The sequence below is a fragment of the Macaca fascicularis genome, chromosome 11, assembly GCF_037993035.2.
Source record: "Macaca fascicularis isolate 582-1 chromosome 11, T2T-MFA8v1.1".
Taxonomy (NCBI): domain Eukaryota; kingdom Metazoa; phylum Chordata; class Mammalia; order Primates; family Cercopithecidae; genus Macaca; species Macaca fascicularis.
The window spans coordinates 87,411,700-87,438,874 of NC_088385.1; the positions used below are offsets into that span (position 1 = coordinate 87,411,700).

The following is a 27,175-nucleotide window of genomic DNA, read 5'->3' on the forward strand; positions in this document are numbered from 1 at the left end:
AGAAATGGCTAACTAATAAAGAGAGTAAAAGAGAAATCTTAGAGTCCAGAAGTAGCAAGCACAACAAAGCAGCTACTCTCTTTAACTTGAGGGAGAGAGGACAGTAAACAACCAGAACTGAAAGAAGTTATCTCCCATGACTTACATGGAATCGCTACTGCGAGCACATGCAACCTATCTACTCTCTTTAACTTGAGGGAGAGAGGACAGTAAACAACTAGAACTGAAAGAAGTTGTCTCCCAAGACTTACATGGAATCGCTACTGCGAGCACATGCAACCTATCACCTACCAGTGAGCAAAGAAATATGACAGAGGGAAGGGGCTGGAGCTGTTCCGTAGAAGCTACCCATCATTATTAGATGGTAGGCAGGCTGGAATTGGTAATAGAAGCATCCCATTCTTGCTGAATGGTGTAGGTGAATCGTTCACCAATGGCATGGGCAGAACATTCACTTCAGAGGCAACAACAGCTCATCCAAGTGAGCTGCTGGGCTCTCGCAATGAATAACAATAATGCAGGACTGGGTCCACAAGGGCAGTGTTTTCCTCTTGCTACTGCCTCTTAGGGTCACTCTAGTGCCCTCTATTGACAAAACCTCACATTCAGTCGGCTGGCAAAAGAGAAATGTAGGTTCCAGCTCCAATATCAAAGAGCACAGCAAACAAGAGGAGGTTTGGAGATGTGAGACAACAAGGTGAAAACACAAAAGCAGAAGCTTTCAGACCATCTACATCTTTTAAAGTAATTTATAACTCTGATAGGTTTAATTTAAAATGTCTCAATCAGGTCTAAATATTAAAGTTTATACAGAAAGAGATCTTTTTTACACTTAGAACAACACTTGTAAAATGTGCAGCTTCCTTATATGGTAGACCCTCTTGTCAGGCTTACTTTCTGAACATGCCTGTGTTGAATTTTCCAAGTGTATCTTTCCATTCTCAGCATCAGCATTCTAATTCCCTTATTATTCACAAGGCCTCATTGGAAATCTTACTTCTGACCTCAAAATCTAGCTTAATAAGGCAGATTGCCAAGTTAAAGTGATGTTATATTTGTAAAATAAACTTTCTACCAATTTCCTAAATAGTTCAACAGACCATTTTTATTTCAGCTGAAGAGTGTAGTTCTGTATTCTAAATGCTATGTATTATGGTTCATCTAGATGCTCTTAAAGCATAATTTTAATAGATAATTTGAAAGGCTCTTGAAAAAGATATTTTCTCTATACCACATACTGTTGGCAGATTTAGCCAGAAGACAGTGAGAGAGTTATCATTCTAGGCACTTTGAATGCTATACTGTGTAAAATATGGGCCTTGTCCCTAAGGAGTATGGACTGGCCACATTTATATAATTTCCCTGTTGTAAACTCTTCTCTGACTTCTCCTTTCTCTACAAGATGAACTCCTTATGTGAGCAGGAAATGGTCCTCCTTATTCCCTACAACTTCCCTACTCACTTGCTAAAGGGATCTATTCTCACTTGAACATTCCTTGGGCTTTTATACATTCTGCTTTTGTTCAGTCAACCTGAAATGTGCTTCCTCCTCCTTCTCATCCTGGAACATCCAAGTCAAATTCTTCCTCTTTACCTCCTCTAAGTAATAATAACTGTAACTTATGTAACTAATCAGGCACTGTCTTATGAGTTGTAATTTGAATCTTTTTTCTCTTTTTATGTTTTTTCTGCATTTAAATCTGGCCTCTCAACTAAATTGTAATGTCCTTGAGGGTAGAACACATGTTTTATACTTTCTATATCATCCTTGATACCCAACTCTTAATAAATACTAAATATTTGAAATGTGAAAGGTAGAATAGCTAAACATTACTTTGTAATATACCATACTGTGTCATGGAGAAATAAGCATGTAAAGGGCTTAAGATGAAAAGAATTTGATTTGATTCTCAGATTCATGTGACTTTTATTTTTGAACGTAAACTTTCTGATTATAAAGATAATATCTACTCACAATACTTTTATAAAAATTCAATAAGATGATTTGAAAATAATTTTTAAGTATTTTCATGCATGTAAAAATATTTCATATATGTGAAAACAATGGGGCATTATCTGTTAGCACTAGTATTGATAGCATTGAGCTATTTTCACTTTGGCATAGTTCCTTTATGTGACAAATCAATGAGGTAGCTAGAGAGAAGAGAAACAAGATCACAGCATAAGTCTTCTTGGCTCTATATTTAAATGTACCAATGACTCAGGGCTTCATCAACTAATCATTTGGAACTCCATCCCAATAACTTATTAGAAAAAAAAAAAGAAAGTAGAATAGGTTCTATGGAATTAAAACAAGAAAAAGAAGTCGAGTAGCTATAAATTTGTAACATGTTCAGAGAGGTGATTTTAACAAAGAAATTATTTGACTAAATTTCTTTACTTAAAAAGAAAACTAAACCTAATTTTATATACTTTCTATGAAACTCCCTTGTTGGACTTTACTCCACTTATTTTAGGATTCGACAGAAGCAAAAAGAAGGTGGCACATACTCTCCTCGGGATGCAGAAATTACTGACACTAAATTCAAGCTGGATCAGCTCATCACAGTGGCAGACCTGGAACTGAAGGACGAGAGATTAACGCGGTGAGCACACTCCTGTGGGCGAACTGTGGTCCAGAGGGCCTGGAGCCATGACCCTATTCTGACCTATGCTTGTTGGAAGTGTTTGTGGGGCTCTAATTTACACAGGTCACAGAGATCTTCTTTCAAAGAGTGACCTCCGTCTTCTACACACTTCTCACTGGTGTTCGGAGAATCACTTAATCTTCCTTATATTTTGAGTTAAATATGAACTTCGGACTATAATGTTGAATCAGGATTATTTTCCTGAGACAAATATTTTTCCACATTAAACCTTTGACATTATGTTTAATAATTCATTTCATATGATAGATTTTTACATGAAACTTTTCTGGAAGTGTCCACATTTTCAATCATGGGTTTAAATTAATTAAATTTATAACGACTTGATATTATTTATATCCATTTTTATAAAAGCTTTTTGATAACTGTTTCAGTATAAAAGTACATAAAAGTCTAAGTTGTATATGATATCATTTTTAAATATCTTTGTATTTAAAAATTAAATATAAAGTAAAAAATTACCTTCAGAAGGAAAAGTAAAAACCTGTACTAAATATGTTTCACTGGTACCTATTGGAAATAATAAAGTACACAATTTTAAAGAAAAAAAATTATAAATCCTTTTAAAAGCATTGTCAATTATTCAAAATGTTAGCACATTATGAAAACTTGTCTATTAAGATAATTCGTCAAATTCTTAATGAAAACTACCATCAGGCTATTTTAGCAAGTTTGCATTTTTATAAGATTCAATAATATGTAATGCTTATAAGCACAAAGTAATTGTTACGAAGTACTTGCTCAGCTCTGTTAAAATTTAAAAAATTATTAATTTTGAAAATATGGCATCAAAGGTCTTGGACTCTAAAAGAATTATTCATTTGTAGTTGTCACTTATTAAAGTTGGTCTTTATCTAATAGATGGACTTTGCAAGTACATTGCCAGCATTTCTAAAAATATCTAATACGTGCTATAGAGGAAAGTGTCATCTGATAAGCAAAGTCCTTCTAAATGCTACAAAATGAAGGTTATTCAGTGTTATCACTAAATTGCAAGGAAATGTGTTTTCTTGGATATGACAGCTGACTTTTTAAACATTCAGATGTTGATCTTTACGTTTGTCCTATCCAAAAATGGATAGTACTCCAAAGATTTAAGTGTCAGATGATTGCAAGTTATCCAAGACATAGTTTTCTATATAAGAAATATTATGTATAAAATATCAAATATGTAAAAAGAATCAATAACAGATTCCCAGGGTAACTCACCTAAGTGAAACCATATCATAGGAACACAAGCACTGCTACTACTAGATTGTGTCTCAGTCCTTAAGGAATCATTCTGCATCATCAAAGAAAGTTTTTCCTCCTTTCCTCGTATGGGCCAAATGAATTTTAGTGGTATCCTCCTAGCCTCTTTCCTGCACTCCATCCTTAGTTCCTTTTGCCCCTCCTCAGGCCTGTGTGGCCCATCCCTTTATTCTACACCTGAAAATGTATAAGGGAAAAAATTCAAATCTCTCAGTGCAATTAATTTTAGCTATTTGAACAATACAGTTGAATCTGTTCATACTAAAATGTAAACTTTTAAGACCGCTCCCCTACCCAACACTGGTAGGCATTTGCATTTTGTGAAAAGAGTACTTAGTAGCCCCTGAAAAAATCCTTAATAAGTATATCTTCAGGAAATATAATGAAATGAAAAAGCACTGTTTCTGTTTATGATGTCATGTTTTTAAACACTCAATATTGGAGAAAGTATTATTTATCAACAAGGTTACATTCTAGGCAGACTGTGGTGAGATTCAATCCCCTAAGCACTATGTATTTTCACAGCTTGCCCCTTTCTCTACTTCTGAACACTAAATACAGCCATCATAAAAAATTAGGAAAGGCCGGGTTTGGTAGCTCATGCCTGTAATCCCAGCACTTTGGGAGGCCGAGGAGGGTGGATAACCTGAGGTCAGGAGATTGAAACCAGCCTGGCTAGCATGGTGAAACCCCATCTCTATTAAAAATATAAAATTAGCCCAGCATGGTGGCACGTGCCTGTAGTCCCAGCTATTCAGGAGGCTGAAGCAGAAGAATCGCTTGAACCAGGAACTGCAGGTTGCAGTGAGCTGAGATTGCACCACTGCACTCCAGTCTGGGTGACAGAGCGAGACTCCATCTCAAAAAAAGGAAAAAAAAAGTAGGTTTTTTTGTTTTGTTTTGTTTTGTTTTTGTTTTTGTTTTTTTTGCAATGACTGTCATGGCAGCTACAGAAAAGTTTCAGATCATGGAAAAGGTGGGCAATGAATGTATAGATTGTTTACTATTGGTTATTTGTAATTCAGGGTCTACTTTATTTGACCTTCATTCTTCATTATTTATTTTTCCACTTCTGTGTTTATTTATTGACATATTGCATTATTTGTAAAAGGGTTTAAAAGTGAAATAATATTTCAGATAATTTTTATTTTGTTACACACAGAGAATTAGTATATATTACCCACAATAATAGCAAAATTGGAAATATTAGTTTCCATGCTTTTCACTTTTTCACTTGTTTGTTGTGATTCTAGTATTCACAGTTGTTTGTAATTCTAATGGCACATAATAACATGCTTTGCTGGACTTATTACAGAAATGCATTAAAGTAACAATTAAGTGATTTGGGCATTAATTCTTCAGTACAGAGATCTGTGTCCAGCTTTACTATTTATGCAATATTTTTATGTTCATAAAGTCACTAAGACAATGGACAATAAGACTGGAAAAAATAACAAATATAATTAGCTGCATGTACATACACCTGGGTTCTGTCATTTGGTGAAGCTCTAAAGCTCTTCACCTGTTTTGAGGTGTTTGAAGATCTAAATCCATTCAAAGTCAATCAGAGACTGATGGTAGATTCTAGGAGTCAGAACCAAGAAGTTTGATTTAGCTCCCTAAATTGTTGGCAGACTTCTACCACATGTCTTTGTTATCTGCAGGAAGGAACTTCTATAATTTCTCTTAAATCTACCCAGCTAATAGGCTGGGCGTGGCGGCTCATGCCTATAATCTCAGCACTTTGGGAGGCCTAGGTGGGTGGATCACCTGAGGTCAGGATTTTGAGACCAGCCGGCCCAACATGGCAAAACCCCATCTGTACTAAAAATACAAAAATTAGCCTGGCGTGGTGGCACATGCCTGTAATCCCAGCTACTCATGAGGCTGAGGCAGGAGAATCACTTGAACCCAGGAGGTTGGAAGTGGCAGTGAGCCAAGATCGCACCATTGGACTCCAGCCCGGGCAACAAGAGTGAAAGTCCGTCATAAACAAAACAAAACAAAACAAAATAAAACAAAACAAAAACTACCCAGCTAACATATGCTCTCTCTACTCGATTCTTAGGCATGTCCTTTTTATTCCAGCCTGCTAAATTTTTCATGCAAAATTGAGCTCATAATTTTTCTCAGTCCTGTATGTTTTCCCATATCCAAAAGATAAATGATAAAAAAAGAATCTGTAATCAATAATTAAAATAATAATTTTAGGAAGTTATTGACTAGGCAAAAATAAAACAAAAAACAAACATGGTGCTTGTGCTAAGTCCTTCCAAGGATTTATGGTTTCATATTTTAGAAATTATTAACTGTTTTATACTCTCTGCCTGTATATTTACATTTTAAAGCCAATTCTGTAATTTTTGTTACTTGTAAATTCTCATTATTTAATTATGTTCCACTTTGTTTCGCAAAACTTTTAAAAATGCCTTCTCTCACTCTATACTATTTCTTCCCAAGCGAGAGCAGAAGTCAAATAAAGATGTAGTGCTCTTTAATTCCATGAAAAAAATTCAAGGATGTACCAAAATAATATTTTAAATTCTCAACTGGAATAATTATATTATGCACAAAAATTATTCACATTTTATGTTTAAGTTTAGGTAACACAAACTATAATTCTTAGGAAGAATATTTAACATTTTGGGCTCATCTGTTTCACACTTACCAAATTAGGAAATGATCCTTGTGTTTTGTTATTTAATAAACACACAGAACAACATTTTGTGATGGCTCCTGCAAAATACCACCACTTAGTTCATTGAAGTTAGGTTTCTTAGAGCTCTTATTGGCAAGATCAGCAGACACAGACACGCACAGGTAAGACACAGACCTGTATCACTGAGACTGACTCACTTTGTGGATTGCCTTTAACTAGTTTAACTGTAAAATGATTACCTTCCCATGAGAGCCACATCACTTATAATTAAATAACTCAACAGAATTTTCATCAGCTAAAAAGGCTATTTGCTAAATACGTTTAATTTTTACTATCTTCTTTCCACATTTAAGTCATGGAAGTTTTGTTTCTTATGCAGACTAAATCAGAAAAGAATAGTAGAACAATATTAATCAATGTCACTGATATTCTTACTTGACAAAAACTCAGTTTCTTTATTCCTCAATTTTTTTTTCAAAAATTTTACGCACCACTTCATACTAATTACCCTGCCTATTTTAGTTGAGTGAATGTAATGGCACATTATTTTAAGCCTCAAAGCCCAATCCAATAATCACAAATAGAATTAAAATTCACAACAAAATAAAGCAAACACTCTAATGAGTTGGAAATATTTCTATTTTAAAAGAAATCTTCTTCAATAATTTTCTTTCTTCAATAACTTTAGAAGTGTACATGTTGAATGTTTGTTAAATATACGGTTATGTCTTCAGAAAGATTACTGCTTAAAAAAAATTCTACATGCATACTTTGTAAACTGTAAACCAGAATACCTTTGGTATTGTTATTATCATGATTTATATTTGTAAAATTGAATACTACCCCAGTCTACTTTCATATATAGAATTTGCTAACAAAATAATAGCTACTGTTTATCAGCAACTCCTGTGTTAAACTCTGCATGTAGGGATTTCACTTAACTCTTTCAACCCTTAGTGGTAGGTACTCCTATCCCCATTTTACAGATGGATTTAAAAAATGATGATAGGACTGCTTTATGTAAATGTCTAAGGTCATACAGTTAATAAGCAGGAGAGCTACAAGCTAGCCCAGGTCTGTCTCTGAGGTATCAAGATACACGTGTGTGTGTGTGTGTATGTGTGTAACTTAGAAGCATACTACAGAATATTAATGTAAACTTTCTTAAATAGACAAAAACCCATGGAATTCTTCCTCAGCAGCATTTTCTATGATGAGAATGAGTGTAAAGAAAGAGGTGCCTCTTTGGATTTCTTTGTTGTCTCATGATATGAAGCAAAGAAGTGATGGCATTTTAGTGTTGACTCAAACTTGCAGAAACTGGAAAACTTTTAGTAGTGCAATTTTTATTTTGGGTTCAATAATGACTCATAATTTTTGACTGATATATGAAATCCTAATAGTTTGCATTTTAAGTGTCATCATTCTTTGACAAATTGTGGTCGTATATTTTACTTCTGTTCTAAACTTAAACTATCTTTGCAAACAATGGCAAAAATTTGTGAATTCAGAATACAAGAAATGTTCTATACTTAGAATGAAGTTGGAGATACTTAATGCTCATGTTCTTGTAATAACAAATCAAAAATAATTCAGTGTGTTTGTATACTAAATAAATAATGAATCTTTACTTCCAGATACTCTTCATTTTTCTTTAGACGCAAGGAGATTTTTGTCATCCAGTAAGTTACTGTGGTAATGCAGAACTCTGCTGTGATTATTTTAATCTTGTCATGTGGTGTGCTCTATATTTTAAAATACATAATATTGAACATCTTTTTGCTTAATGCACTGTTTTTTCCAAAGCTCCCCCAAAAAGCTATACTTTCTACTTACAACATGTCCTTTATAATATTGCATGCTATTGATAATGGTCAAGTTAATCTTATCAAAATGCATATTGACTCATAATGTGCATGTCCTGAGAATTTGCAGTGTTCCCATGTTGTGTTAGGTTTGATAGCAAATTAAGTTTGCACCTAGATTCCTATACAGGCTTCTCATTCTGTTATTAACATGACACAAGAACTGAGTTCCACATCTGATGGGTGGAAACTATATTTACATTTCATACAAGCTCATTTCTGCAACTCTAGGTGGTTAACCTGTCAGGACCAATACAATGACATTTCTTGTTCCCTGACTCTCTGGTGCATACACAGAATGGCATATTTCATGGAAACGTTATTTCTGCACTGACCAATGGGTAGCCAACTGTGCATGCTTCCAGGCACTCCCCTGATGCTCAGAAATGCCATTTGTATACTAGCACAAACATTGTTTGTTACATTCTGAGTAGCATAGCAGAATATCAGCACTAGCAGGGACCTCAGTAACTGATTGAGTGCCCTAAACATAATAAATTTCTTCATGCAAAGAATGAAGGAATATGAATGGAGGCAGAGAATAAAAAGGCATTTGATTTCAAAATCACACGCCTTACTAAAGAAGAGTCTTGTCTTCATGAGCTATAAGGCTGAATGGGGCCAAAGCTCCTGATAGTCTGTTTAACCATGAATAGTACTCTGCATTATTAAAATCAGGAAGCCTGGTCTGTTTCTACTCTAATCACATTTAGCATTTGGGAATCATAAGTAACCTTGTTTTAACTTCAGATTAACTAGTTACCAAGTTCCCATTGACAGAATTAAAATACTTTCATGAAAATACATTTCCTTCAGAGGACTTGCTTGATGGGATTCAAACATTTGTCAAAGTAAGACGCTGTTAAACTAAAGATTTAATTGATCACATTACACATAAAATATCAATTTTCAACCAGCACTCAAAGTTAACCTCTGGGCCATTCCAGACTCAGAGGTAGTTTGGTTGAGCAACTCTGCTAAATGTCTTTCTTCATCATCATAAAATAGAATCCTTTTCCTATTCCTTTTCTCCTTCTCTCTTTCTCGCTCTCTCTTGCTCTCTCTCTCTCTCACTCTCGCTCGCTCTCTCTTTCTCACTCACTCCTTCCCTATTTTCTTTCTCTTCTTTCTTTTCTCTTCTCTTTCTTTTCTTTCTTTCTTTCTTTTCTTTCTTTTTTTCTTTCTCTCTTTCTTTCTTTCTTTCTTTCTTTCTTTCTTTCTTTCTTTCTTTCTTTCTTTCTTTCTTTCTTTCTTTCTTTCTTTCTTTCTTTCTTTCCTTCTTTCTTTCTTTTCTTTTCTTTCTTTCTTTCCTTGCTTCTTTCATTCTTTTTTTTCTTGCTTTCCTCTCTCTAACACCAAATTTTCTTTCCTAGAATCAGTGACTAGTACCCTGCTCAGTCAGAGCCCTTACCCTGACAGAGCTAAACTTAATCACTTGTGTTAGTCAGAACCTTTATAGAACACCTCTACATACATTATACCATTTAAAGTAGATCTGTCTTGTTCCAAATCTAGTTTTCTGAGGTTGCTTCTAACACCTAACAGAGAAATGTTATTGCCTGCCTGCCATCCTGGCTAACAGACAGTAAGGCCTTCTTTTTAGCTGGTGTAATGTCTTCTGGTGTCTCCTATTCATTGAGTCCTTACTCAGAGCCCGATTCGTCTCTTCACGCAGCTTTGATCAGTCTCTTTCTCCTCTCTATCTACAAATTCTACCCTGTTGCCACTGATGTAGCTAAACAATGCCCATGGTTTTCATCTAGAATACATGGATGACAAAAGAAGACTTTTGGCAACAACTTTTTTTTCAAATGTGCTGGTGTGGAAAGGCTTAGTAATAAGGAAAATTCAACTTCTGCCACACTGGGGATCATACATCTGAGCTCTTTGACATCAGCAAGAATATCGCATTCGCTTCTCATCTAAAAGACCATTTCATCTTGATTAAATAAAAATAAATAATAATTGAGTATCTCTCAAGTGCTAAGTACTGTTTTAGGCACTGGGAATAGTGTGATGAGAAAGGAAGAAACATTGCCTCCAAAGAGATATCCTTCAAATTTAATGCTTCTTTTAAACTGATTCATCCTACACATACGAGAAGACATGTTGAGAAAGTAATACATATCATTACTATTAATTGTCTTCCTGATTTAAAAAAAGTATTACATGGCCAGGCGTGGTGGCTCATGCCTGTAATCCCAGCACTTTGGGAGGTCGAGGTGGGTGGATCCCCTGAGGTCAGGAGTTCCAGACCAGCCTGGCCAACATGGCAAAAACCTGTCTCTACTAAAAATACAAAAATTAGCCGGGCATAGTGGCAGGTGCCTGTAATCTCAGCTACTCCGGAGGCTGAGGCAGGAGAATTGCTTGAACCCGGGAGGCAGAGGTTGCAGTGAGCCGAGGTTACACCATTGCACTCCAGCCTGGGCAACAAGAGTGAAACTCCATCTCAAAAAATAAATAAATACGTACATAAATAAATACATAAAAAGTATTCTATTACTCGCTTATGGTATGTTTCTCTTATAAAGTTTTAGAGTCAACTATATAGGACCAGCCATGGGTTAGGATATTTTAAATTTATATTGAGCACCACAGAAACATCAATGATTTGGTAAAAGAATGAAGAAGGACGTGAAAGAGCATTATTTTCAAACCCAGAATAAAGAAGAATAATAGGAAATAACAAAAATTGAGGCACCTCTAAAAGCATTAAAGTAGATGCTTTGGATAAGCAATAGAATACTGTAGAAGTAGATGTAATTTATGTGTTATTAGTGACTTGATGAAATATACAAACTGAAAACTCACACTCAGTATCATACAACACTTGGAAATATTAATATTTTACTGGACAAATAGATTCTTCACAAATTTAATCTAAGTAGCAAGTACATGCTATGTGATACAAATGCATATTTTTACATCAATTGACAAATTTGAGATTCTTTTATTTTTAACTTAACATCACTGGTTAAGTAGAAAAAAAGTTTCTCACTTTGTCCCATACCACTGATAATGCTGGTTGAAGCTGCTCAACTATAGGCTATCATCTGTGGCTCTCTATTAGGACTATATTTTAATTCCCTATAGATTTCAACTAATTGACCTTGAGGGAAAGCTGAGTCTCTGTGACAATATGGTCTTCAATCACCACTGCCAACATAAATAAATGCTTCCCTTCTAGATCCATCAAGAGTAATCTGAGTGGAATTTAAGTTTTTGATAGGCTTTAAAGAAATGAGTCCAGACGTGAAATAAGACCCTTTTCAACCAAAAGATATAGAATTTAAGACAGTTAAGATTCATGTAATAAAAAGTGTTTAGCCCTTTCTATTGGAAATTAGTCAGTTATCTTATTGAAATCTGGACTGTTCCCAAATTGATTTATCCAGTAATGAACTGAATATAGTCGAATGAGAATATCCTACCAGTCTAAAAATACTTTCCATTTAACAAATTTTTTAAGTTTTTAAAATGTTAATATAAAGTTTTCTATTTGAGTATGTTTGAGTATCTCCTTGGATCACTTCATTCAAAACTAGCACTCCTGAAATAGCATTGTTGATTTTCATGCACATCAATTTCTGTGAGTTTTTAGTGCTTATTTAAGCAAACAGTTTTACCTATTAGGAATTTAATTATCCCTCATCAGTGATAAGTTACTGCATTTTCCTTATAGTATGTCCCATTTTCTTTTCTAATTCTCTCTATAAATTATTCAAGTTAATATTTTTATATAAACATTAAAGTTTAAAACCTCACAGAAAAATACAATTTAGAATGTAGCCAATACCTGAGCGATAAATACACCTGTACAACATGAAGCTAAGAACCAAAGCAATGATAAGTATACTATAGACAACAATGAGGAAGGAAATATCTAACTTTACTTAAAATAGTCAGGTAGTTGATCTCAAAGTGTCTTCTCAATTTGAGCATTCCTGATAGGTATTTGAAGATTTCAACTCACAAATGATTGTGACGTAAGTACAGACTAGAAAATTACATAAAAACTGGACTACTAGAAACTTTATTTCTTATCTTACATAAACATAAATGCGAAGAACAGATTCTAAAAAGTGATTGGATTTAGATAAAAAAGAATGATACAAAAGAAAATAAAGCCAAAACAGATTCCACCTCTCTTTCTCTTAAAGTCTGTGCCTATTTATTTATCACTTGAGTAGGCAAGAGCAATTTTATTGTTCATTTATCTAACTTCCTAACAAAGTGCACCTGTTAATTTATAATGTTAGGTTATCTAATATGGCTTTTGCTTAGACTCATATGCTTTTTGTTGATAAATCTATTGATTATACATATTTAAAACTTTGAGTTAGGACCTCTTGAGAAGTCTTAGTTTCTTAATAATTTAGTGGGAAATGTATTCAATTCAGATATTCTCTCACAATAAAACCAGAATATTCATATTTTGCTTTCTGTGTATCTTAATCTGAATTCATCCACAATTTTATATTTGATATGATTTATTTAATGTTTACTATGAATAATGTTATGGGAGACATCTAGTAAGCCAAGTTGTAATCCTGCCCCAGCCCTGAAGTATATATGAACCCAAATGCTTGTATCCTTAATGCAGGGACTTAAATAGCCAAAATACAACATAGAAGATGATTTGTCCTTGGAAATTCGATTTTACAGGGAAATGAAATTATTTTCTTCTTAGTAAAACAGAGTAAGATCGATAGGGTATTTAACATTTGAATCATGTATTAAAGAATAAGTAAAAATTCCATTGTAGGAAGAATGCCTGGAATGGCATAAAATTGAGAGGGAGGGATATATAGAGAATATCTGGAGTGCAAAAAGGATGCATGAAGAGGAGTTACAAGGAATAATGTCAGAAATGTGAGCATGGTTAGAAATGTTTTACATGATTACATGAAAACTGAATTATTATGGTCATTGTATTAGAGATTTGTTTGGGATCTTGAATTGAGAGCTAGAAATCCAGACTTGGATTTGAAATCTAGATATTTGTGACAACTATATTTTAGCACAATATAGTCTATCCATCTTTGAGTACAATTAAGAGAATATTCTTTTGGAAATAATGGAAAAAATCCCTTCCTTATATCAGTATCAATTATACAGCAGCGTGGATAGGAGCAGCATGAGATATACAAAATAAACTAAGAATAATAGTTATCATACTAATGATAGTAACCAGTAATTATGTATTGCTTACTGAAGCCAAAGACCTTTAAATATATGAACTTAATTTACATATGTTTCCCAAACTAGGAAACTGAGGCACAGAAAAATTAAGTATTGCACATGATAACATAACTGGTAATTGTTCGAGCAGGTATTTGAAACCAATAAAGGCATCATATTTTATAAAAGGCAAGAATTCACAAATATCCACCCAAATCCAATATAGCCCATTATGGTTTAAAATATCTTTAGGTGGACATCATGAAACGCACATCATTATTATCCCCCTTGAGGGGTGAGGGAGCTGGGTATTTATCCCCCAACTCTGGTTAGTCATTGGTTGATGGATGTTTCTTGGGACATTTACTCTCCGATGCTTCTAGCCTGTATGCAGGAAACACTCAGGGGAGAATGGCAGGTCCTTGTAGTGGGAAACTATCTCCTTGCATGGGAATGTTGAGTGCCCAGGTGATATTAGTTAGGCACCAATGGCATCTGTACGAACTTTTAAAAATCTGAGTTTCATAGCACTTACTAAATTTACAATGATGTATTTCTGACAAAAAAAAAAAAAAAGAATCTTTAGGGAGAGATTTTAAATGCAAAATGAATTAAGAATAGTGAAACAGCAACTTTTGGTAGAGTTTTTCACTGAAAAGACATGGACTTAAAACAAAAAATGTATATTTATTCAATTAATCATAACTTCTGAAATGAAGAATAGACATGATTAAAGAAAGAAGAGCAATAATATGAATAATATTTTGCTTTAGCTATTTCTTGCTCACTTGTTCTTTAATGTGATTATTCACATTTAATGTCTCTTAGGGATTTCACAAATGTATACCGATTCTTCAAATGGTTTATTGATGTTTTCCCAGAAACTAACATCTACTTTAAATTCCAGTTATCCCAGTAAAAATACTTTTGCAGTACCGGCTCAAATAATCCTCTAGGAAAAATGAATCTCTCTGCGATAGGATGGCAGTCTCACTATCCTTATATAGGTGGACCACTAGCCTGTCACTAAATCAGATACAGTGTGCTTAAATTTTACCAATCACAATGGAATAATATTTGCTGTTATTGTGAAAGTTATCTCCACAAAGCTCAAGAGTTTCTATGTCCATGTGGTAGCAGGGAAATAGACCTTGGTAATCAAAGCATCTCGGTCATATATATCTTAAGTTCAGTTGATCAGAATTTGCCCAACACAACCCTCTATTCTTTCCTATTTCTGAAGAACAAGGTAGCATAGAAGCATTGGATAAGTTATCTTAAGGAAGCTAGGTAGTATGTGTGGATGTAGCCTGTAGTTTATCTTTCTTTCTTGCTGGTCTTTGCTGAGGGGTAATTATTTTCAACAAAGATTGATTGTTGCTTCAGTCCCCACTGCATCTGTTACTGTGTCAGAGACATTTCCAGGGCCTCCAATATTCAGACATTCCACTTTCCCTTCCCCAAATCAAAGATTCTTGTCATTTGGTAGCCCTTTCAGCCAGCTCCATATCCATGTAGAGTCAGGAATTCTTTCTTGCTTTCTTTAAATCACTCTAGGGTATTGTGGGGCACTCTTAAGCTTATCCACCAAGACTCTTTGCTTAGTTACTGCTACTCTGTCACTTAGATGCCCTGTTTGGTAATGGAATAGTCTACCACTTTATGTTTACTCTGAGAAGCTGGAAGATACAATATCTCTTTCTGCTTGGGGGCACCCATCATTAACTGAGAATTCTAACATTCCACTTTGTAATACCTGCTCCAGCACCCCCATATTTTTCAACAATTCCTGTATTGTAATGAAATATACTTCCTTTTTACTCATGTTTTCTTCATTGGACACACTTCTTTTTGACCATTTTCATATTTATGATGCTATGTTTTTCAAACCAATTTTTTTCTTTTATTCATCCTTTACTTCAAAAAAAATACCTTCTTACAAATATTTTTCAGTTAAAGAATATAGTAAAATCCCTAATATTATTCTAAATTTAAAACTTTGAAATATTCATATGTTCCTTAGTTCATTTCATTATATTTTGTGCCTTTTGTGTTTTTTGCAGTGCTAATTTGTTGTGCATGACATAAGTGTTATTAATGATACACCCCTCTCTAAGTTTGTGTGTGTATAGCCTATTTAGCCGTTAAAATTATTTCTCTTTTTACAGAGTTTAAATAATTTGGCCAATGATCTGTCACAAAAGATAGGTCTAAAATAATGGAAATAATTATAATTTGTTGTTGCTGTGTATTTATCCAAACTCACTCATGAAACAATACTTAGCCAATGTGATGTCATGTTTTATGGATTCATTCTGTCGGGTTCAGCACTTTCTATATATAAAGGAAATATTTTTAAAATCCACATTAACTCTTTTAGACCACTAAATACCATGCAATATTTTAAAAAATGATCTATTTTTAATGTAGTATCCTAAATGCCTAACATTTTCAGGCATTTATAATGACATTTATAATAACAATAACAACTTTTTAGCTTGAGAAAGAAGGTAAATTATTTGACATGTTTGAGTCCAAATGATATAATTTCAAAAAAGAAATAAAATTTAAAATAATGATCACATATTAGTTAAAAGCATAGCACATTTTATATTATTGATTTATTATAATTTTCTGACTTTAATCTACACTTCTTTCAGAATTAGCTGTCCACTCTGACTCACAGTGCATTTAACACAATCTCTATTGCAGGTTACTTAGTTATAGAAAATCCATCAAGTAAGTTTGTTAAATATTTTTTTCTTCTTTTTGAATATCAAAGTTGGATGCACTGACTCAGTAGAACCTTACTGTGTGATTCACTTTTTGTATGTTTGTTGGAAAAACCTCCAAGCTGGATATAAATCATAAAAGCATGACTAATTGCATGGTAACTGGAGAAATGCTTTCTCTCTCTCTGGGGTGAAGCCTGCATGTCTGTATTTTAGCTTGGGAAGTAACACGGGGATATTTAAACTCCTTGGGGTTTGAAAACCATGTCATTATGAGAATGAGGTCATTGCAATATTTTATATCTTCTAAAACCTTGTAATGTATAAAATGTTTTCTGTCTGACAAAGAGGTATTATGTGCTTTAGGATTCAATGATAACTTTATGCTCTTACATTTACTTGAAAAACGTTCTTCATTAAAATGCTAAATCCTTTATTGAATGTCACTAAAAAATTGAAGGAATTTTGTACCATGAATACAAAGAAAGTGAGCTTAAAGAGGAAAAGTTAATTTTATAAATATAACAGAGTGACTTTAAAAAGCTGTGTTGTTTGTGGTTTTGGGGATGTCCATTGTTCTTTTACTTGTTAACAGTGAAGCCAGTGCCAATGCTAACGTGAACAAATATAATCTAACATGACCCTATTCTATACCCTTCTTTACTTGGAGGCCAATAAGCAAGAAATCCTTCCTGCAACATGTTGAAGAGCTTTGCACAAACAACAACCTAAAGTTTCAAGAAGAATTTTCGGTATGTTACTAGCAGTTGTCACAACATTGCAAGACCTCCAGTCGTTTCATGTGTCACATTTCATGTCCATTTTAAGCATGCAAGGCCATGAAGGACTCTGGCCTTGATAATCAATACCCAATTACCAGGCTGATTGTTTTGATAGTAATGTTACACTGGGCAGCCTCTGGTGCAACCTGATCAGAATTATTCACCTACTGTGTCAGGAAAAGGTGCTCTTCTTCAGACCTCCCCTGTATTGGCAGCATGACCTTGTCTCTTCTCTGCCCTTTCATCCAGATGTAGATGCAAATATAGAATGATACATTCATTAGGTTTTGTGTGTGTGTTCAAGGTTTAGGTCATACTATACATGTAGTTTTATATTTAAGTAATTATTTTACATTTAGACACTAAATTATTTCATTTTACGTTTACCTACTTGGATTACATTAGTGATATAGATGAATGTGAGACCAGAACTTGATGCTTCCAGAAACTATAAGAAAATTATTTCTAGAACTGCCTAAAAATTTTTTAGAAACCATATAAACAATGTCCACGTTTTACAGGGGTCTTTTTAAAGTTACCATGGAATAAGTGCCATATCATATAATGAAAATGTTTAAAATTAAGAATTTGTCACTTTAAATCTACTTAAAAGTTGGGAATAGTTTCATTGTTTTTAACATTTTGTATATCTATAAAATTGAAATTATTTAAAAACATAAGGTAGATATCAAATCTGCAAGCTACTTTAAGACTTATAAGCATCTTTTCTAACTTAGGTGATTATTTTGTTATTAAGAAAGACAGATTTCTAAATGCACCAAAAACATTACTTCTATTTTATTTTTTTCCATGAAATTCCCAGTGTGTGAACTTCTGAAACAAAGACTAAAACAATTAGATTAAATAATTCAGAATTACAATATTTCAGTCACTTAGGGAATAATAACAAAAATGAGAAAAGATTAATGGTATTTCCTGCAGCCTTTTGGTTATGCTTCTTAAGAAATATTGGTCTGGACTTAACAAAATCAATGGTGCCATAAAATTCTTCCTAGGCTTTAGACAGCAAGAATTCTCAATTTTTCAGGAGCAAAAGTGTAATTTCACTGGAATAAGAGCGAATATAATTACATTATGCATGACCAAGTAGATAAAAAGTTTTATTAGCAATGACATTTTCATGTATATTATATGAGAAAGTTTCTAATTTAACTGTTTTGAAGACCATAGTTTTAAGAACTTTTTAAAAATTGTGTCTTGTCTAGTGCTTTGTTAAGAATTTCTAAAGCAAATTATTAAATTATTATGTTTTAATAAATACATTTTGGTGCATATATTTGATAAACTTTTTAACTCTGGACATATTCACTGACATCTTAAATATTTATAAGTTCCTACTATGTGATAGACATTGTATTTGGCACATTGATATATATTAAATCAGCACTTACCAGCTAAGTGACTTTGGGCAAATTTCTTAAACTCTCTGTGCCTCAATATCTTCATTTGTAAAATGATAATATCTACTTTATTAAATTATGAATATAAAATGATTGAATATAAGTAATACTAAGAACAGTAGCTGGCACAAGTATTAGCTATTATGATGATAAATTCTACCATAAAGAAGCTCATATTATGGTAAGAACTGCAGATGTATAAAAATTACAAATTTACTGTATCATGATGGAGATATGTATAAAGATTGAGGATCAAATCTGTGTGTATATCAACCAGAAAAGATTTCATTAAAAAGGTGACTTTAAAGATGAACTTTAGGATGAGCAGAAGTCTAATGAGAAGGTAAAGGAAAAAAGGTGTTCCAGAGAGAGGAAAAGGATAGGAATGCAAAAACAGTCGAACTCATCTCGGGTACCAATGAAAAGAGATAGAGCTAAATAGGGAGAATTGTGGCCTTGTGCACCCTGGTAAGGATAAGACTGCCCAGTGTAACATTACCATCCAAACAATCAACCTGGTGTTTGTGCATTGCTTACCAAAGCCAGAGCTGCTTAAGTCTAGAAATGGAAACTTTTCTGTGAAATAATTATAAAATATAAGTGCTCTTTCAGTCCATTTAAACTCACCTTTTTTCTCCCTTCTTTATGTATTTCCAAAACTTTGACATGAGGAAGCTGTTCTAGGACTCCTTACTGGGTTAAAAAGTTTTTGTAAGCCTTTGGTGCCAACATATCAGAATTCAGATCTTACGCCATTCCTGTCCCTTAATACATACCCATATGTAAACAACTGTCCAGATTTTAATTTTGGGAAAAAATAAGAAAGGGAAACTTATCTAATTAAAAGAAATAATTTATACTGATGTTGAAAAATTGTTAACACACATATGTTTAGTGCTTTTTATGGAATTTGGTAAGTTGAGATTTCTAAAATGGAAAACTATAAATTTCATACATGTAAATTTTCAGCTCAACAAAATAATGAACATATTTTCTTACACCAGACTTTTTAATGATGCTTGCTTTGCCAAGAGCAAGGTAGGTAAATAATATCATAAATTTTCATCAAATGTCAATAATAGATCTTCTTGACCCTTCATCTACATCTGATAATTCTTAATCGCACCTTTGCATTCCATTATTGATTTAACAATGCTTACTGAGAGCAGAAATTGACCTCTGGCATCTTCTCAAACTGACCAATGTTGTACCAATTAATAGGCATGAAATCACACTGCCTGAGGAGAAAAAACAAAAAATAAATCATTGAAATCCCTCTTCCTACTAAGTAGACATTAAAATATTAAACAATGGTGTGTACCCGATGAAACCATTAGTAACATATGTAAAATGGTCACTAACATGGTTGCCACATCTTAAGGCTTCCCAATGTGCAAAGAAATTATCTCAGAAAGAGCAATAGCCCAACTGAGCAACTTTATTCAGGATATTTTTGGTGAAAGCCTAGGGAAACTCATTACTGTTGACTTGATCTCATTTCCACAGTTATGATAAGTGATTTTAATTTACAAATTAAAAAAAAGTTTAGAACAAATAACTGTCTTTTAATAAGTGAAATTTCTTGTTTATCTCTGATAAATGTAAACTTTGCAATAACTTTATTTTACAGGAATTACCAAAATTTCTTCAGGATCTTTCTTCAACTGATGCTGATCTGCCTTGGAATAGAGCAAAAAACCGCTTCCCAAACATAAAACCATGTATGTGCATTTGTTGGTTTTGGTTTAGCTAGGAAGTATTTTTAAATGCCTACCATCTTAACTTTTTTTGTTGTTTCCTTATTTTATTTTATATTGACTGAATTATAATAATGTATTTTATTGGCAGTGACTATCAAATTATATTTCTTTTGCTTTGTTCATATTTAACTAAAGTTAGTATACATGGTTTTCCGTTTGTTCACACAAGTTCACTTATGCAGGTGCAAGAAACTGTAGACCTAATAATTTCTTAGCTTTGTAATTTAACCCAAGTAATGAACCTGTTTAACATCTTCCGACAGACCTAGCATCAAATGCAAAGGCAATATTCTCACTTAGCTTTGTGCATTAGTTTCCCTTATGAGCATAGCAGTGTTTTCCTATGGAACATTAAAAAATGCGTTGTAAAATATTCATTGAAGATCAGAGTAAATGTGCACTTACATGAATTCGTTTTACAAATGAGGCCGAATTGTGCTTCACCATGGTAAATACAGGTTCATTTTTCAATCAATAAGAAAAGAAGCAGTGTTATTTTCTTCAAGAGGGTTATACAAAATCTGTGTTATAATGACACCTTATAGCTGAGGTAACCGAGGAGCAGAGAAGCTAAGCAATTTACCCAAGGCCATATGTATGGGAGGCGGATCATCTGGAATTCAGACCCAATCCTGCTTACCCATTTTGCCTCCTTGAAAACAAACAGACAACCCGTCAAAACAATTAAGCAGTGGATATTTCGTGTCATTTCCATGTTTAGTTAAAATTATTACTGAATGTTTCAATTATAATATCAAGTTGGTAAACTTTCTCAGGAAAAATAATTTCTGACATTTTTCTTTGAAGAAAAGTAACGAGTACAGGGTATCTAATTTTACTAGCTCTTAAAATATTCTAAAAAGTAGTAATTAGAAATTTGAAAGAAAGAATAGGCAGATAAATTAATGGAAAAGAATGAATGGTCTAGAAATAGACCTAACTACCTAGAAAACAAAGTGGTGTTCCGAATTAGGGAGAAAAGATGAAATGTTAAAAAATTGATACTATTTGCTGTTCCAACAACAACAGATAAACAATAAAAGATATATCTAGGCCGGGCGCGGTGGCTCAAGCCTGTAATCCCAGCACTTTGGGAGGCCGAGACGGGCGGATCACGAGGTCGGGAGATCGAGACCATCCTGGCTAACACGGTGAAACCCCGTCTCTACTAAAAAGTACAAAAAACTAGCCGGGCGAGGTGGCGGGCGCCTGTAGTCCCAGCTACTGGGGAGGCTGAGGCAGGAGAATGGCGTGAACCCGGGAGGCGGAGCTTGCAGTGAGCTGAGATCCGGCCACTGCACTCCAGCCTGGGCGACAGAGTGAGACTCCGTCTCAAAAAAAAAAAAAAAAAAAAAAAAAAGATATATCTATACCTCATTCCTAAAAAAAAAAAAAAAAAAAAAAAAAGTCAGAATGGGTCAAAGATTGAAATGCTTAAAATGAGAAAAATCCATGAAATTTTCAGAAAAAGCTATCATTTGTAAAAGTAATAATAATTTGTAATGACAAACAACTTTGACAAAGGGTACAAAATCCTGAAGTCATAGAGAAAAATAATAAGAAATTTGATTGAATAATAATATAAATTTTTGTATGGTAAAATTGATAGACAAAGTCAAGGACAAGTGACAAACTAAGAAGAAAATTTTAATTCATATGACAAAAGGCTCTATGTAGCCTTCTGTTTTAGCATACTTTTTTAAAATAAAAATGAGAAAATGTGAAAGGCAGTTAATAGAAAAGGCATGAAAATGGTTAATAAACATAAGCAAAGAAATTCAGTTTCACTTGTATTTAAGGAAATCAAAATAAATATTATGAGACATCAATTTGTATTTGTCAAAAGAACATAAGATGTTTAATAATACCTTGTGATAGTTAAAGAGGAAACAAAATTTTTCAAACACTTTGGTTCAGAGTATGATTTGTTAGAGAACAATTTAGAAATGTTTTTCAAAATTTGGAATGCATATATATAATCTAAAAATTTTACTGCTGGTAATATATTCTACAAGTTTACTTCCTACATATACACAAAAATTTCAGTTATGTCTATTCAGCATTTTATAATTGTGGATCATTTAAATAATAATAAAGGGTTAAATAACTATGTTATATTCAAACAGTGAAATACTGTATAGCTTTTTAAAATAATGAACTACATATCTTTGTTTATGCTGATATGGAAAGACACAGGTAAATTAAAAAAATGATTTGCAGAACAGATTGTATATCCATTTGTAGCTAAAGAAAATTAGAATACAAAGAATATGTATAGAAAATTCTAGAAATATATACAAGGACATATTAATAGTCATTGTCTCTGGGTGGTAGAAGTATGGGAGAATAAATAACCTTTTTAAATTTGCCGCCATCTGTGAAATTGGAATGTTATATTATGAACTCCTTTGTGTTACTTTTATAATAAAAAAAAGTAGTAACAATTTAAAAAGCCAATTAGCATTTATTCCTTATATTTTCTTCTAGATAATAACAACAGAGTAAAGCTGATAGCTGACGCTAGTGTTCCAGGTTCGGATTATATTAATGCCAGCTATATTTCTGTAAGTTACTATTTTTATATGTTTTATAATTGTATAAAACATAATTACTGACATTGTGTTATCTTTCCAATAGATGGGGATATGGATATGCCTAATAGAGATACTAAATTATCAAAAAATATTTCACCAGTACATGGCAGATGTTCAACTTCAGGCTACACATCCCTGGTCTTTCCACTAATTCATATGCTTTGTTAATGTATTCTCCATACACAATGAAGTTTGCCAGTCTCTGTGAATTAAAAATTATTAAATGGACAGTTATGTCTATATAATATGAAAATCTGTTCTGCAGCTCTTCCCTTCTAGATCTACAGTCCTTCAAGTGGGTGACAATGCCATCACCATCATAGGTACATTGAAACCTTATATGCACTCAAGACCTCCACTTGGTTTGCACATTCATGGAATCTTAAAGAAGGAAATGCCCTTAATTTGACCATTCACCTTGGAACTCTAAAAAATTCCCGTCAGTCTCTCCTGGCATTGATTCATCCACTTCTTTCTAAGGCAGATGATTCTATCTCTGAACAACTCTGTTTTACAGTTGTTGGATTTTTTTAACCAAGTTATGTACCTTTACATTCTTACCCACTGACTTAAATTCTAGTGCATAGCAAGCTTAACCATCTCCATTATGGTGAATCTACAAATACATGAAGATTTCCTCTGCTGCCCACACTCTCCATAGGCTTTTTCTTATCCATAGGTCTTCTCACCCATGCCCGCTATTTCCTTCAGCTCTATTAGGGCTCTTGTTACATGACGTTCCACCCTTTCTCCAACATTAAACATACTTGTGCTGTGTCCCATTCCCTCCAAGCCTTTGTCAAGGAGGGAAAAAACGAATTAGTACTAAATCTGATTTTGATTGATAATTAATCTAAAATTACAATCATATATTGGGTCCTATTGTCAAAGGAGTGAATAAGGGGAGAATTTAAGACTTTAAGACTTTTTAACCAGAAAAGTGAAGGAAAGTTTGGAGGAGCTAAGGTATTCTTTATATTTCATTCTATTTTTTATGTTAGAACTTTAAATCTGTATTTAAAGAATGACATAAATTTACTATTATGGTAACATTTTATTCATGTATCAAATGATTGATTCCCTTAAAAATGTAATTCAAAATATAAACATTTTGGTGAAATCTTATGCTTACAATTTCCATTGTAATCTAAACTCTACAGCATGTTAAAAGTTTTACTTGGATTTACAAAATGATGCATATATGCGTTTAGATATTTAAATGTAATCACTACTCTAATAATCAAATGCCATCAAGCAGGGCAAGGACAACTGGTTGTATCAGTGACCTATAGCTATGTATCATTTTTTATTCACCAACAAGTAGATACAAATCAACAGCTCATATTGCCTAATGTTCCATAAGGGATGCCAGTACAGGATGTGAATATGATTAAGAATGAAACCAGACAATTTTAGTAGGTGTAGCTGAACCATACAGATTATGTAAGCAAAGTAATTTTCACAAATCCCCAGTGTCCCCTTTAAATATGATAGGTTGTCAGCATACAGCTATGAGCAAATGGTAACGTTGTATTAGCAATAAACTAGGAAGGCTGAAGATATATATTCTGCTGTAATCAAGTGATGTTGTAATATAATAAATCTTACAACAAAGTCACTATGACCCAATGTAATGATATGCATAATCATTGCTGAGCTGCATGATAAGCAGGCTTATATGGAAGGCACTTTACAAAAAGGCAGATTTCCATACTGGGGCTGGAAGTGTACTGTAGCACTCAGAGAAATCTCCTTTGCTTGGGATGTCAAGAACAGATGGGAATAGATGTAGCGATGACATTGTAGTGGCCCTCACTTTCCACCTACATATTCATACAGTCGTCACCTCAGAAACAATGTCTGGTATCTCAATTTCCCCCTACTCCCAAAATTTATTCAACAGCACTTCCAACTGAAAGTTCATGAACACTTTTCCTAGGAGCAAAAGACAGAGGCCATCTATGAATGGGTTCTCAGTCTCAATTTCTTTGGAATCTATGGTAAAGGAAAGAGAACTATAGAGGGAGGTAGGAAAGAAAGCAAAATAACTAGTGTTCAGATAGAAACAGGAAAAACTGAAGTCTGGGGAAGAGACAGAGGAGGACCAGCATATGGGCTGAGGGATGTGTGTTAAGACTGGGACACTCTAGCCCAGGGTTTATAACTAGGTTAACATGCCAGTGTGTGTTTTCTTCTGCCCTTGGCCATTCTTGAGAATGGTGCTCCCAGAGTTAGGACTTGGAAAGGCTGGAAGATTTTGATGAAGGATAGACTGTGAAAGAGGTAGGAAGAAGTGATATTGCAGCACCATAATCTGCCACCAACTGTACAAATGAGTTTAGAAATGTTTTCAAGAGGGTCAAAAGTGAAAATATTATGATTTTAGGTATAAGAGGGAGGCTTATAATTAATTTTGAGGAAGGCTCCTCAAAATTATCTCTCCTGTCAACTTGAGATGTGTGCAATTACTTTAACTTAATGACAACTTTCAACACAACTAGAGATTAAAGGCTATCATGCAAATGGTTGCAGTAACATTAGAAACATCAGATTTGTTCCTATGTTGATAGAGTATTTTAATCCTGAAGGATATTGTGTCCCTGAAAAACTGAAATGTGTATACATAAATATATTTGTATATATGTATATACAGTTATATTTTATATGTATATATTTGTATATGTTTATAACATATAAACATATATACATTTTATATGTATGTGTCTAGATATGTATATGCATGTATATAAATTCTCCCACTATTCACTCCTTTAGCAATAGGACCCAATATATTATAATTTTGGAATAATTATCAAACAATATAGAATATGGTGATATATTTGTATATGCCCACACATATACATTTCTATATAAACATATACATATATGTGTATATGTGTACACATATCTGTACACATACACACATATACATATAGGCATATACAAATATATCACCATCAATGCCCAACACATTTTCTTTAGCATAATAAAGTAATTGAGGGTGTTTGCTGGAGTAAATATAAACTGCACATTTTACATTTTTTTCCCCCAGAGCTTATATGGGTAAATAAAGAAAACCTGTTCAAGAACCTTGATAAGCACTAAGATGTCATTATCTCCTGTATAATATGGATAAACTTTAACCTAAAAAATCTACATTTACACTTCAAAATTTTCAAAGCAATTTCACATTCCTTATTTTACAAATAGTCTTCAAAATGACTCCCTGAGGTGTGCAAGAAAATAATTATTATCTCTAATTTATAATTAGGAAACTGAAGATTAGCTAATTTAAGCAGTCTGCTCTACAGGGTACACTATTAGAAAGGACTAAAGTCAAAACGAGTGTTCTAGTCTCTAGGCCAATACGTTGTTTTCATTATTCATACTTAACTGCCTTCTTCTATCCAAATTTAATGAAATACCTTATCTTCACTAAACTTAATGTTAGAATTATTGAGAAAGTATGCAGATCATCATTTAGGTTTGCCATCCAACATTCACAATAGTTAAATCTCAAAGGAAGAAAAAAAGGATTGGTTTGACCTTCTCCATCTCATATGCTATTCTAAAACTAATTATATCTGCATATACAAATTCACTGGCTAAAATTGAAAAAACTGCTGTATGAGATTAGAATAAAGCATAAAAATACTGATTTGGAAGCAGCATTTAAATTACTTTTTTAGCATGTAGTTCTCCAATACCTGAGATGTGGTAGGCACTTAATAATTGTTGAGTTTATAAAAAGGAGGATTATATTTAGGTGGGTAAATACATATGCTTCAGAGTTCAAATGGACCTGAGTTCAAATTCCTCCTCTGCATTTTTGTAGCTAAATGACCTGAAATTTTGAGTGAAGTTTCTACACTGATAAAGCAGGAATAATAGTCAACCCTCCTTTATTCATTGCTACTAAATCATATTTCAATTATTCACTGAATCACATATTGGAAGCACTTAAAAATGCATGTTATTTTTATTGTTGTTGATGTTTCGTGGTAGTAGATTCTACATTTTCCTGGCTGATAATCCAGAGGAAAATCTCTGTGCTAATTTAAGGACTGCAATGAAAAGTACCATCCATGGGTAAAGGTCATAATGAAAGTTGACATGTGGAATGAAATTTACACTTCGTTCCATGTATCATAGTGCTTTAAAAACCAGCAAACTCTATATTCCAATTAAAGGGCAAAAGTCCAGGCAAGAAGTTTCCTCTCAGAAAAGTCAAAAGTTTGCACACACATATTCAAAGGTAGAA

At 33.4% G+C, this 27,175-nt stretch overlaps 1 protein-coding gene across 2 annotated transcripts in view; it reads left to right on the top strand.

Annotated features, from left to right (window-relative positions):
- The window catches only part of PTPRQ (protein tyrosine phosphatase receptor type Q), a 266,655-nt gene that overhangs the window by 221,867 nt on the left and 17,613 nt on the right, over positions 1–27,175 (top strand). For both annotated transcript variants that reach the window (XM_015431259.4, XM_015431261.4), the window contains 4 exons: positions 2,478–2,606; positions 17,028–17,109; positions 20,191–20,281; positions 22,808–22,884. In XM_015431259.4, the coding sequence (XP_015286745.3) occupies positions 2,478–2,606; positions 17,028–17,109; positions 20,191–20,281; positions 22,808–22,884 (379 nt within the window). The remainder of the gene's footprint in view (positions 1–2,477; positions 2,607–17,027; positions 17,110–20,190; positions 20,282–22,807; positions 22,885–27,175) is intronic.